At 40.9% G+C, this 15,246-nt stretch overlaps 1 protein-coding gene across 1 annotated transcript in view; it reads left to right on the forward strand.

The window, feature by feature from the left end:
- LOC311137204 (ras-related protein Rab-26-like) overlaps nt 1–14,858 on the forward strand; it is a 156,408-nt gene extending 141,550 nt beyond the window's left edge. The window contains exons 6-9 of the mRNA XM_084171564.1: nt 8,691–8,756; nt 9,046–9,102; nt 12,883–12,959; nt 13,155–14,858. Of these exons, the coding sequence (XP_084027690.1) occupies nt 8,691–8,756; nt 9,046–9,102; nt 12,883–12,959; nt 13,155–13,257 (303 nt within the window). The 3' untranslated portion in view covers nt 13,258–14,858. The remainder of the gene's footprint in view (nt 1–8,690; nt 8,757–9,045; nt 9,103–12,882; nt 12,960–13,154) is intronic.
- Nucleotides 14,859–15,246: the final 388 nt, after the last annotated feature.

Raw genomic sequence — 15,246 nt, forward strand, 5'->3', positions numbered from 1 at the left:
ATTATTTTACCTGAAATGCACAAGGTCCTCTACTCCGACAATTAATCCACAGATAAAAGGGTACCGAGTTTGTTTGTTATAATCTCTCCTCCTTCAGGCTTCTTCTTTGGACTTTATATGGCGGTTGGCCACCAACTGTAAGGTGCATTACCACCACCAACTGGACTGGAGTCTGGACCTCAGTTCATCTTTCAATCACCCACATGGGTATATGCTCCTACAAAACAATGAGGAGAAGGGAGAGGCGGGACTTGCAGCGCGTCAAGCGTCACAAATAGAAACGCAGATGCTCGTTGACGCGCGCGAGCAGTGTGGGTGCAATGATTGAATAACATGTATGTGTACAGTCGTGGTCAAAAGTTTTGAGAATGACACAAGTATTGGTCTTCACAAAGTTCGCTGCTTCAGTGTTATGAGATATTTTAGTCAGATGTTACTATGGTATACTGAAGTATAATTACAAGCATTCCATAAGTGTCAAAGGCTTTTATTGACAATTATATTAAGTTTATGCAAAGAGTCAATATTTGCAGTGTTGACCCTTCTTTTTCAAGACCTCTGCAATCCGCCCTGGCATGCTGTCAATTAACTTCTGGGCCACATCCTGACTGATGGCAACCCATTATTGCATAATCAATGCTTGGAGTTTGTCAGAATTTGTGGGTTTTTGTTTGTCCACTGGCCTCTTGAGGATCGACCACAAGTTCTTAAGGTCTGGGGAGTTTCCTGGCCATGGAACCAAAATGTCGATGTTTTGTTCCCCGAGCCACTTAGTTATCACTTTTGCCTCATGGCAAGGTGCTCCATCATGCTGGAAAAGGCATTGGTCATCACCAAACTGTTCTTGGATGGTTGGGAGAAGTTGCTCTCGGAGGATGTGTTGGTACCATTCTTTATTCATATCTGTGTTCTTAGGCAAAATTGTGAGTGAGCCCACTCCCTTGGCTGAGAAGCAACCCCACACATGAATGGTCTCAGGATGCTTTACTGTTGGCATGACACAGGACTGATGGTAGCGCTCACCTTTTCTTCTCCAGACAAGCTTTTTTCCGGATGCCCCAAACAATCGGAAAGGGGATTCATCAGAGAAAATGACTTTACCCCAGTCCTCAGCAGTCCAATCCCTGTACCTTTTTCAGAATATCAGTCTGTCCCTGATGTTTTTCCTGGAGAGAAATGGCTTCTTTGCTGCCCTTCTTGACACCAGGCCATCCTCCAAAAGTCTTCGCCTCACTGTGCGTGCAGATGCACTCACACCTGCCTGCTGCCATTCCTGAGCAAGCTCTGCACTGGTGGTGCCCCGATCCCGCAGCTGAATCAATTTTAGGAGACGGTCCTGGCACTTGCTGGACTTTCTTGGGCGCCCTGACGCCTTCTTCACAACAATTGAACCTCTCTCCTTGAAGTTCTTGATGATCCGATAAATGGTTGATTTAGGTGCAATCTTACTAGCAGCAATATCCTTGCCTGTGAAGCCCTTTTTGTGCAAAGCAATGATGACGGCACGTGTTTCCTTGCAGGTAACCATGGTTAAAAGAGGAAGAACAATGATTTCAAGCACCACCCTCCTTTTAAAGCTTCCAGTCTGTTATTCTAACTCAATCAGCATGACAGAGTGATCTCCAGCCTTGTCCTCGTCAACTCTCTCACCTGTGTTAACAAGAGAATCACTGACATGATGGCAGCTGGTCCTTTTGTGGCAGGGCTGAAATGCAGTGTAAATGTTTTTTGGGGATTAAGTTAATTTTCATGGCAAAGAGGGACTTTTCAATTAATTGCAATTCATCTGATCACTCTTCATGACATTATGGAGTATATGCAAATTGCCATCATCAAAACTGAGGCAGCAGACTTTGTGAAAATTAGTATTTGTGTCATTCTCAAAACTTTTGACCACGACTGTACATTTATTTTGCAACGCTCACGCACGCGACGTGGGCTGTGTGGTCCGCATGTACTGCTCGGCCAGAGTGTCCAGTGTGCCCTCTGAACACTCCGAGAGCAAAACGCCCTGAATTTAGAAATGGACAATCTGACAACGCTCTGAATTGAATTTACGAACACACCCTAAATTAGCAGCTTGCGTAGCGTACTTGTAAATACTTTTTTGATAATTACTTTGTATTTTCCTGTTATGGTGAATAAAAAGTTGGCTACTCAAAACGTTGTCAGATATGTTCTGGTAATTATATGAGCTGGCTAGACAAATACATCCATTATTAATTTGTTTTTGCAGGTCCTAAGAGTCATTATAAGACTAATAAAATGTATTTTCAAAAGAATAGAATAGTATATTTTGAGTTTAATTATGTTACTGGTTTGTGCAGCCCATGTCTGCGCCATGCAAATGCCCCAGGTCAGTGATTGGGGACATTGCCCTGTGTAGGGTGTCGTCTTTCGGATGGGACGTAAAACGGGTGTCCTGACTCTCTGTAGTCACTTAAGATCCCATGGTACTTCTCATAAGATTAGGGGTGTTAACCCTCATACCATCATGGCCACCTAATCATCCCCAGCTTCCAATTGGCTCATTCATCCCCCCTCTCCCCTGTAACTATTCCCCAGGTCGTTGCTGTAAATGAGAATGTGTTCTCAGTCAAATTACCTGGTAAAATAAGGGTAAAATAAAAAATACATGGAAATGAAGTAAATAGTTCTTATTCTTTGTTCATTAAAGGTGCTAAACATAGCTGGGATATTGTTTTGAATGTTGTCATTGTAATTTCGGAAAATGTCCATAATATACTGTATCTGCAGTAGTAGTGGAATGATAGTGTTTCACAGTATTACTTATCTACCGTTGTTGTGATTGGCTGTGATATTTGTCTATTGATTTCCCCCGCCGGAGGGGCATCTGATGTCAAAATGGGAAAGCTGTTTTTACTTTGTGGCTGTGTTATCTAGTGGAAATAGCTTTGTCATTTCCTGGTTGCTAAAGTTCTACACTGCTCGCTCAATTTAAGTTTATGTGCAAAAACAAGCACTGAGTAGTGTAGGGGATCATTGTACCATCTAAATCGCTGTGAAATATATTTTCAATAACTAAAAGTATTGTGTAGAACCTTTAAACAGACAAGAGACGTGGTTAGCATACATCCCCCTGCCCTGATCACAGTTAACACACATAGGGCCTATATTTTATAGTTAGAATTAATATAATGGAATATAACAGAATAAAATATAACTAATATTTTGAGTGTCACAAACGTGTGGAACCTCTGTCATATAACAAGAACGTTTTTTTAAAAACATTTATTTGCTATAGAAGTAGTAAAATCTGCTCTGTCCAATCATGTAAAGAAATAACAAATCTGACCTTGATAAACCTCTGTAGGATGATTTCAGAAAGTAGCTTTTTTGATCTACGTTGTATGTGATCACACCATCACACACTTTCTGTTCTTTCAAACTCCCCAACATTTATTTTGGCTGAAGACAGATAGGCTACTAGCGATTTGTAGTTTAAGTTAGAAACTAATGCATATTCACCCATCATTTATTAGCTAAATACAGTGGGGGAAAAAAGTATTTAGTCAGCCACCAATTGTGCAAGTTCTCCCACTTAAAAAGATGAGAGAGGCCTGTAATTTTCATCATAGGTACACGTCAACTACGACAGACAAAATTAGATTTTTTTTTCCAGAAAATCACATTGTAGGATTTTTTATGAATTTATTTGCAAATTATGGTGGAAAATAAGTATTTGGTCAATAACAAAAGTTTCTCAATACTTTGTTATATACCCTTTGTTGGCAATGACAACTTATGGTCGTTTTCTGTAAGTCTTCACAAGGTTTTCACACACTGTTGCTGGTATTTTGGCCCATTCCTCCATGCAGATCTCATCTAGAGCAGTGATGTTTTGGGGCTGTCGCTGGGCAACACGGACTTTCAACTCCCTCCAAAGATTTTCTATGGGGTTGAGATCTGGAGACTGGCTAGGCCACTCCAGGACCTTGAAATGCTTCTTACGAAGCCACTCCTTCGTTGCCCGGGCGGTGTGTTTGGGATCATTGTCATGCTGAAAGACCCAGCCACGTTTCATCTTCAATGCCCTTGCTGATGGAAGGAGGTTTTCACTCAAAATCTCACGATACATGGCCCCATTCATTCTTTCCTTTACACGGATCAGTCGTCCTGGTCCCTTTGCAGAAAAACAGCCCCAAAGCATGATGTTTCCACACCCATGCTTCACAGTAGGTATGGTGTTCTTTGGATGCAACTCAGCATTCTTTGTCCTCCAAACACGACGAGTTGAGTTTTTACCAAAAAGTTATATTTTGGTTTCATCTGACCATATGAAATTCTCCCAATCCTCTTCTGGATCATCCAAATGCACTCTAGAAAACTTCAGACGGGCCTGGACATGTACTGGCTTAAGCAGGGGGACACGTCTGGCACTGCAGCAGGCTTTGTTACTTTGGTCCCAGCTCTCTGCAGGTCATTCACTAGGTCCCCCCGTGTGGTTCTGGGATTTTTGCTCACCGTTCTTGTGATCATTTTGACCCCACGGGGTGAGATCTTGCGTGGAGCCCCAGATCGAGGGAGATTATCAGTGGTCTTGTATGTCTTCCATTTCCTAATAATTGCTCCCACAGTTGATTTCTTCAAACCAAGCTGCTTACCTATTGCAGATTCAGTCTTCCCAGCCTGGTGCAGGTCTACAATTTTGTTTCTGGTGTCCTTTGACAGCTCTTTGGTCTTGGCCATAGTGGAGTTTGGAGTGTGACTGTTTGAGGTTGTGGACAGGTGTCTTTTATACTGATAACAAGTTCAAACAAATGCCATTAATACAGGTAACAAGTGGAGGACAGAGGAGCCTCTTAAAGAAGAAGTTACAGGTCTGTGAGAGCCAGAAATCTTGCTTGTTTGTAGGTGACCAAATACTTATTTTCCACCATAATTTGCAAGTCAATTCATTAAAAATCCTACAATGTGATTTTCTGGAAAAAAAATTCTCAATTTGTCTGTCATAGTTGACGTGTACCTATGATGAAAATTACAGGCCTCTATCATCTTTTTAAGTGGGAGAACTTGCACAATTGGTGGCTGACTAAATACTTTTTTTCCCCACTGTATAAGGGCCTTTAAATATTAACCTGTCAAAGTCCAGAAAAAAGAAAGAAATGGCAGTGTGCATTCCCCCAGGCTAAATGCCAAGAAAAGCTTAAGGACAGAACTACACACATTTAAATGGAGAGAATACATTTCTGTGAAGCTTTGTGATTGACAAGGACAAGTTTGATGTCGGAAAACAATAGAATGTTCACGATTTAATGTGTGCCAAAGACGGTAAGATGAAAGGCGACGTTTATACTGAGGGGTTGGCGGGACTTTTAAATACATTACCGCAATTACGACTAGGTTGGTTGGCAAAAATAAAAGTACTGGCTTTGTTGCCGGCAATACCTTTCAGATAAAGAAAAGGCGGTAATGATAAAGTTGGCAGAAAAACATCTTGATATGAAAGCTATACTTTGTTATTGGGTTCTGTGGATATTGCATTGAAGCTCTGTACTGTTTTGCCTCTTCTCTATTAACTTATGGTCATCCTTGGTTCCTTTGTTTCTCTTCCACCAGGTTCACGTTCCCATTCTCACGTCCTAACCTTTTCATCCCTCTCTCCTCCTTCTATATATGTGACCGACTGCCTCAATCTTATGTAGCAAAATGTGAAGTTTTTTTCATTGGATAAAATTAGAGACTCAGAGCTAGAAAATTGTGTATCATACACTTGTTACGTTCCCACAAGACAAACTCAAAATATCACTCACAACAAAGGGAACTAACAAAGGAAATCACTGACAGCAAAACAGAAAAGATTTGGCATGGGTCCTCAGATCCTCAAAAAATTATACAGCTGCACCATCGAGAGCATCCTGACTGGTTGCATCACCGCCTGGTATGGCAACTGCTTGGCCTCCGACTGCAAGGCACTACAGAGGGTAGTGCGTACGGCCCAGTACATCACTGGGGCCAAGCTTCCTGCCATCCAGGACCTCTATACCAGGCGGTGTCAGAGGAAAGCCCTCAAAATTGTCAAAGACTCCAGCCACCCTAGTCATAGACTGTTCTCTCTGCTACCGCACGGCAAGCGGTACCGGAGTGCCAAGTCTAGGTCCAAAAGACTTCTCAACAGCTTCTACCCCCAAGCCATAAGACTCCTGAACAGCTAATCATGGCTACCCAGACTATTTGCACTGCCCCCCCACCCCATCCTTTTACGCTGCTGCTACTCTGTTAATTATTTATGCATAGTCACTTTAACTCTGCCCACATGTACATATTACTTCAACTACCTCAACTAGCCGGTGTCCCCGCACATTGACTCAGCACCGGTACCCCCCTGTATATATAGCCTCCCTACTGTTAATTTATTTTACTTTACTTCTGCTATTTTTTTCTCAACACTTTTTTTTATTTTTATTTTTACTTTTTTGTTAAAAATAAATGCACTGTTGGTTAAGGGCTGTAAGTAAGCATTTCACTGTAATGTCTGCACCTGTTGTATTCGGCGCATGTGGCCAAGAAAATTTGATTTGATTTGATTTTGATTTGATTTGAAAAGGGTTCAAAAGGGGTTCTGAAAGGCCCCCATGTCGGAGCCCACTGAAAGTTGGCATAGCCTAAAAGACACCCACAATGGATGTCCACTAGGTTTGCCTTTGAAAAGACAAACTAAAAGAAAAACCCACAACAACTTAGGATAGAGAGTAAAAAGAATCTGGAGCAAAACAAACAGGGGAAACACCAAAACTCAGGCTTCTTTCAAACTTAAATAGGTTAAGCTCGAAATCGCACCTCAGCTGAAGTTAAGTGTAGCTCTCCCCAACATCTCTCAAGCTCAACTGGCACACTGGGCCAGCCACTCCTAAATAGCACCTGGGCCAACACAGGTGAAACACCTTCCCACTAACGAGATGGCAACCAGCACAGGTGAAACACATACTGACTGACGAGTTGACACCAATCGGTGTGCCCTACATGCTAACGAGCGATAAGTGCTAAACTCCAAACTCCAAACATAAATGGAAAAACCAAAACCTGTAACACACTGCAGTTGATGAACAATTGGAAAGTAATTCTGCTTGGAAAGTTGATAAACTTGTAACCCCACTTTTGAGAAAATGGCCCTTGATTGTTTTGGTACACCTACTGGAGAGCTCTTCTTTGTCTACACCCATTCAGCATGGTTCTTAAGCCTAAGCCCCACCCATCTCTTTAAGGATTCACATGTGAGGCCATGTGCTGAACAGAGTGAGTAGTTTAGTAAACAACCAAAGATTGCAAGACTAAAAGTGGTAAAAGTAGTAGCCTACAGTAAGGAAAAACTCATGTTGTTCTTCACATTACCGTCTCTGGTAAACACACACAATATCAAATAAAATCTGAGTTTATTTGATACATGCACATGATACAGAAGTTGTAAACAGTACAGTGAAATGGTTACTTGCATAGTAGCATAAATATTTTATAATGATTGAATGTGAAGGAAATGCTATAACCACCCCCCAGCCACATCTAGCTAACTGGATGGGTCACTAATGTCTAGACATGTACACATGTTCATGAAATACAATAGATGGCCGTAATCACCCCTAGACACACCTGGCTAACTTGATGTATGCACTCACTAAAATTGTAAGTCGCTCTGGATAAGAGCGTCTGCTAAATGACTAAAATGTAAAAATGTAAAATGTAATCATCTGGTGGAGTCTTTTGTTTAGACCTGTAACTAGCTAGCTAAACAATGAACCGGCATAATCCCAACTCATACTACTACCAATACAAACATTGTCATAGCTGTAGTATGAATCTGCAGGTAGCTAAAGCTAACCAACTAGGTTCAATGTTAGCTAGTTAACATTAGGCTATAACTAGCAATGCAAATGGATTTATGATTCTAATAATATTACTACACAGATCATACATGTAACGTTAGCTAGCGAGCCAGCAAGCTAACGTTCGCTAGCTAGATAACGGTATGCTTTAACTTGCAATGAAAACAACTTTCTGACAAAATTAGAAACGTATAATATCTGAAAATGTAGCTAGACTCTTACCCATTTACATGGATGAACGTTTCATGGCAGACTGGAACCATTCAACTTTGTTTTGTTTGTAGCTACATCTTGTTTGGCCAGCGTTGTGTCAAGTCAGTCCGGTTCACACTGACCGTGGCATGTGCAGAAAGTAGCCCATCACTTTTTCCAACTGATTAGTCGATAGCACCTGCTAAATTCAGGGCATCAATGTTGTTGAGAAAAGTAGCAAAACTTTTGTAGTTATCGATGGCTAACATTATATATTTCAAAAACGGCGTGGTAGAAAAGACTATCAACACATACTTAACAGCTCACGTTATAGACAGATGCATGCTACATGGCAGACCAATCCAAACTCATCTCCTGGCATGTCCAGCCCATCCATTATCTCAGCCAATCATGGCTAGCGGGAAGGTTCCTGTCTTTTTCCGTGGCTAAACCAACCAGGCTTGTAATTCAACAATTTTTTTTGTATTTACAGATGGAATACAAGTTTGTTATTAAGGCACATGATAGTTCACGTTCCAGAAGGCATTTCTGCCAAAAAACGCATTTTGATAAAAAATAATGTTTTACGTTCAAATGCCTCTTCTGTGAAGTATTAATGTGCGACATACGCCTAGTCACATATCTCTCTCTTTTCAGGCATGGCTGACAGAGATCCATGAGTATGCTCAGCAGGACGTGGTGCTAATGCTGCTGGGGAACAAGGTTAGCCCTCCTACTGAAAGGACGGATGGATGGATGGATGGATGGACGGATGGATGGATGGATAATAAGTACATTACTATGAATTGAGAGAGAGAAAGTACGAGGTAGATATTGATGGATGGATGATGAGTGCATTACTATGAATTGAGAGAGAGCGAAAGGAGGTAGATATATGTGTCTCTGCATGCAGAAAATAAAGGAGAGGATGGTGTTACTGTGAGTAGATGATGAAAGAGAGAATAGATGAAAGGAGAGAATGTTTTCAGGAGATGTTTGTGATCTCTTACAGGCTGATGCGACACACGAGAGAGTGGTGAAGAGAGAGGAGGGAGAGAAACTGGCCAAGGTGAGCTGTTATGAAAGAAAATACACAAAAACTCAATCACACAGTATTTACCCTTCAGATGTCTAGGTTTCGATCTATTTTAGTCTTCACAGACATGTGTCAGTCCGGGTGACAGTCCGGGTGATAGTCCAGGTGACAATCCGTGTGTATCTTGATCTTTGAAGTGAGTTCGCTAACTTAATTTTTCACATCAGTACGCTCTGATGAATTCACAGGCTTGTAACAGTAAATGACTGTACATGGCTGTAAGGGAGATGGACATCAGATACCCTTGTTATTGTCAGACTGTGTAATAATAACAACATACAATTATTGTTAATTAATATCATCACCCCTTTTGAGTTTCTTTGCCCATGGGAGAAGTATATTTGCTCCCCCCCAGTCCTTTTTCCACACAACTTAATCTAAAATTGTTGAATGAGTTTCCTGTAAACAATAGATATTATATTCCTTCCCTTTTAGCCAGGTAAATACTGATCGTCTTTTCTTATTATCTGCTAAGCCATTACAATTATAACTGGCTATACCATTTACCATAATGAGATACACGTTTCAATTATATTTATCATAATATACTGTTGAAGTCGGAAGTTTACATACACTTAGGTTGGAGTCATTAAAACTAGTTTTTCAACCACTCCACAAATTTCTTGTTAACAAACTATCGTTTTGGCAAGTCGGTTTGGATATCTACTTTGTGCATGACACAAGTAATTTTTCCAACAATTGTTTACAGATAGATTATTTCACTTATAATTCACTGTATCACAATTCCAGTGGGTCAGAAGTTTACATACACTAAGTTGACTGTGCCTTTAAACAGCTTGGAAAATTCCAGAAAATGATGTCATGGCTTTAGAAGCTTTTGATAGGCTAATTGACATCATTTGAGTCAATTGGAGGTGTACCTGTGGATGTATTTCAAGGCCTACCTTCACACTCAGTGCCTCTTTGCTTGACATCATGGGAAAATCCAAATAAATCAGTCAGAAAAAGAATAGTACGCAAGTATAAACACCATGGGACCATGCAGCCGTCATACCGCTCAGGAAGGAGACGCGTTCTGTCTCCTAGAGATGAACGTACTTTGGTGCGAAAAGTGCAAATCAATCCCAGAACAACAGCAAAGGACCTTGTGAAGATGCTGGAGGAAACAGGTACAAAAGTATCTATATCCACAGTAAAACGAGTCCTATTTCGACATAACCTGAAAGGCCGCTCAGCAAGGAAGAAGCCAAAAATAGAACTGTTTGGCCATAATGACCATCGTTATGTTTGGAGGGAAAACATTTTTTTTTGCAAAACAAAGAACACCATCCCAACCGTAAAGCAAGGGGGCGGCAGCATCATGCTGTGCGGGTGCTTTGCTGCAGGAGGGACTGGTGCACTTCACAAAATAGATGGCATAATGAGGAAGGAAAATGATGTGGATATATTGAAGCAACATCTCAAGACATCAGTCAGGAAGTTAAAGCTTGGTCGCGAATGGGTCTTCCAAATGGACAATGACCCCAAGCATACTTCCAAAGTTGTGGCAAAATGACTTAAGGACAACAAAGTCAAGGTATTGGAGTGGCCATCACAAAGCCCTGACCTCAATCCTATAGAACATTTGTGGGCAGAACTGAAAAAGCGTGTGTGAGCAAGGAGGCCTACAAACCTGACTCAGTTACACCAGCTCTGTCAGGAGGAATGGGCCAAAATTCACCCAACTTATTGTGGGAAGCTTGTGGAAGGCTACCCAAAATGTTTGACCCAAGTTAAACAATTTAAAGTCAATGCTATGTCAACTTCTGACCCACTGGGAATGAGATGAAAGAAATAAAAGCTGAAAGAAATAATTCTCTCTACTATTATTCTGACATCTCATATTCTTAAAATAAAGTGGTGATCCTAAATGACCTAAGACAGGGAATTTTTACTAGGATTAAATGTCAGGAATTGTGAAAAACTGAGTTTAAATGTATTTGGCTAAGGTGTATGTAAACTTCCAACTTCAACTTACCATTAAAAAGTACCATAGTGATTGAGTGTCCATATAGCTGTACCATGATATTTGCATCGCTACTAAGTAAACCTCCAATTGTTCTCCACTATTCCAACCGCTTAACTCACCCCCCCATCCCAAGTTGGGTTGTCATCCCAATAACCGACAGACCACCCCAGTCCCCCCGGATACCAGGGCCCCCAAGAGACCGTTATCCATCCTTCGAAAAGAGCACACAGTGCCACCCACAGAACAGAAGCAGATCAACCGCCAAAAGCATTTCCAACGCCCTCACCTCGATTTGTATTATATATAGTTATTAACAAATATTTACACATATTAAAACATCTTGCTTATCTTAATTTCCACAATTAATGAATAATATGTGTAATAATGTAGGCAGTTCATGTGATGGATTGTTACCTATAACCAGGATTGCCATTACAAAAATTACATTTTTGCCAAGCAATTATTATTTTAGCAAACAATTATTGTGATTCATCCTATTTTGTCCCTAACATCATTACCCCATAGCAACAGATGTGGGATACACACACACACACACACACACACACACACACACACACACACACACACACACACACACACACACACACTCATACACACTCGACCCCTTTCCCCCACAAACAACCACAAGCTCAGATTTTCAAGAGTTGTTCCATCCCAGAGCCCAACTCAAGAAAGGACTTGATGTGTGAGTGCATATACAGTTGCAGCTGTTTGAGAAGGCATGCAAAAAAGAAGATGATGGAGATCAGATACACCCCCTGTATCCCCTGAAACACACACACGCTGGCCCCCATTGTGACCATTTTCCCAAGGATCTCAGTGCAATCAGACCTTTGATTATTTTGTGCCACTAAGGCCACAATAATTTGCCCCCTCTCTGATTTTCCAAGTGTGACCCCCTCCCCATGTGTTACTGCAGCTAGCTAGTGTTACCAGCACTGCCACTACCTGGGTGGGGGCACCCCACTGGAATCCCCACCGGCTAGGTACAAGGTCGTCAAGGTTCTCATTAGCAGCTTTGAGAAATTTCTTGTAAATTATCCTCACCCATCAGGGGGCTTTGGCTTTGTAGGACCAACCCTGCCAAGCAGGCTCAGAGTGGAAACATTGTTTGCAGAGTTCACAACCTGCTGCACTTGTGAGAAACAAGTTTTGGTTTATTTCATAACCATAATTTACGAGATTTGTCAATTTCTTTCACTGTCTTTTGTTTGGAGTGCTCCATGTAGAGAGATGAGCATGTATCTGAGCACTCATAGAAGTACCTGGCCTGATGCGCGGAAATGTAGGAGTGTTTTTTTAACATCCATTGCGAATTATAATGTATTAAAACACAATTGCATTTATAATTATTGTGCAATGAATGGGCTTATAAAGGCACATGTTTTGCTCCAGCAGCAACCAGCTAAGGAGTTGCAGGATAAATTCAGCTCAAAATAGGCTCTGTATGCTGTGTGCATGTGATGGTTGGTAGTGTTGGATAAATAAGATACATGACTAACGAAAATACACAGGTCAATTTAATTCCACTAAATTATGCAAATTAACCTATAGAACGATAAGCATGGCGGTCAAATGCATTTACATCGATTAGTATTTCCACCAATGCAATGTGATTTTTTTTATCTCGGTCAGCAACAGTTTAATTTATCGGCTTTTCACACCCACGCACGCACACACACACACACACACACACACAGACACAGACACACCAGGTACCTAATACACTAAAACTTGGTGGACTCTCACTCTACCCTGTGCAGGAGTTTGGTGTGCCCTTCATGGAGACCAGTGCAAAATCTGGCCTGAACGTGGAGCTGGCATTCACTGCTGTGGCCAAGTGAGTAGGATGTTTACCACTGCTGAGTTCTCTAGAGATGACATGTCAATCAATGCCTTTTGTTTTGTCATACATGTGATTACGAAGGAAACACAGAATCAAGATAGCCTACGCAGTAAATATGCTATATGAGATTGAATCTCCCTGTCATTTTCCTCAATCTTCATTGCTTTCTCTACCTTTCGTTTCTCTCAGAGAGCTGAAGCACAGGTCGATGAAGGAGCCTGATGAACCAAAGTTTCAGCTACAAGATTATGTCAACAATGAGATGAAGAGTGCTAGCTGCTGCCGCTCATAAACCTGTTCTCTCTCTGTCTGGTGTGTGTCTGTCTAGTGTCTGTCTGTCTGGTGTCTGTGTGTGTCTGGTGTTTGTGTGTGTCTGGTGTGTGTCTGTCTGGTGTCTGGTGTGTGTGTGTGTGTGTGTCTGGTGTTTGTCTGTCTGGTGTCTGTGTGTCTGGTGTGTCTGGTGTGTGTGTGTCTGTGTGGTGTGTGTCTGTCTGGTGTCTGTGTGTCTGGTGTCTGTGTGTGTCTGGTGTGTGTGTCTGTGTGTGTGTCTGTCTACCGGTGTATAACATGTGTGTTTCTTTTCCTCATGCATGTTGGTGCAAGTGCACCATATGTGTGTGTGTGTGATACATTTACGTTTTAACAGTGGTGGTTGTGCATGTATGTGTGTATGGTGTACGAGTGGATTCATTATGCATTATCTTCTGCCCCCTACTGTATGATAAAAGGATGACAGTTTCAGTGCATAGGTACAGTAAGAATCACAGTCTATTAGTCTATCACACTCATTCAGGAAAGACCACCAAATTAGACAGCAAACAGCAACCTGTCAAAGTACACCAACAATATTAAGGTTAACGGTGGATTATTTCAAGTTAGAGTAACTCTGTGTCATTTTACACTTTCTCGGATGATTTCTCTTCCTGGTGATATTTTGTGTCCTCATCCAAGTCCCCCACCCAACTGCAGATCCCTCCTGACCCGCCTCTTCTTGTAGCTGTGAATGTATCTAAACTGTACCCAATTTTTACCCTTCGCTCTCTCCTCGTTGGAATTCCTCGTTTGGAGCCATCATTCATGATCCATTGGAGTCATTTTGTGCAATATTACTAAGAATGTATGTGGTGTATATATTTTTAATGAAATGTATAATCTGGAGCTTTATAGTTTGCATTACTTTTAAATGGTTGTCCTGTTGAGGCCAAATGTACAATGGTGTCAAGTGATGTAGAAAATCAAGAGATTGTAAAGTAGCAGAACTAGAAACTTTGAGCTGTTTATACAATTCAAATGTGCATTGAAGCAAGATAATATCAATATGGATCTCCATCATTTATAACACTCTATGGAAGGGTTTGTTGAAATGTTGAAATGTTGTTTATGTGTTTCTGTTGTACAGGGTAGTCCAACATCATGTTATTGATATTCTAGAGGCAAAACATCTGTCCTGTATTTTAATGCAGTATTGTTCAGTATAACTACTTTGACTTTATTTCAGAAATGCTAAGACTTTATCAATATCGTTCTTGTCTGGACCGTGGTATTTTGAAGAGATGCACTCCGCAAATCTGACCTTTGTATCAATTTACAACACTTTTTAATTCAGTAGATTCATCATTCTGGATGTATAAAGAGAAATGTATGTAATTGCCTAATGTAAATGATATCTAGTTTCATACTGTTTTTTGTTCATGTTTAACTGAAATACTATAACCCTCGATGAAAGAATATTGATGGAATATTGAACAATTTACAGAGTTGACAGCAAATCATTCAATGTTTTGATTAAAGATAAGATTGTAAACCTACTGTACTTCTGTAATCCACTCAGACACAGTAAGTACATTATTTTTAATGTAACTTCATTATTCACAATAAAGTTTAAGATGCACAGTAGTGAATGATATGATTTTGATTTCCTCAGAGCCGAGTCCAATCCATGCATGAGTCCACAGCACCACCATCTGGCCATGTTAGGTCAGTTCAAGTCAGTCAAGGGACGTTTTCTCCTTATCAAGTGAGCGCTAAAGACACACACCAAAATGGTTGACAAGGCACCTGTACATTTATTCTGCTCTTTATACAGTATTTCTGTGAAATGAAATTCTGTTCACCTTTAAAAAACAGATTCACAGGAAAACTATAACTGCTGTTTCTTTCTCGGGTATCTTTTAACAGTCACATTTTCATTCAAGTTTCAAGTTTTATTGCTACATGCACAAGTACAGTGAAATACCTTTCTTGCAAGCTCTAACCCAACGATGCGGTAATCAAGAACAAT

The sequence above is a fragment of the Coregonus lavaretus genome, assembly GCF_964263955.1.
Source record: "Coregonus lavaretus genome assembly, chromosome: 1".
NCBI lineage: Eukaryota > Metazoa > Chordata > Actinopteri > Salmoniformes > Salmonidae > Coregonus > Coregonus lavaretus.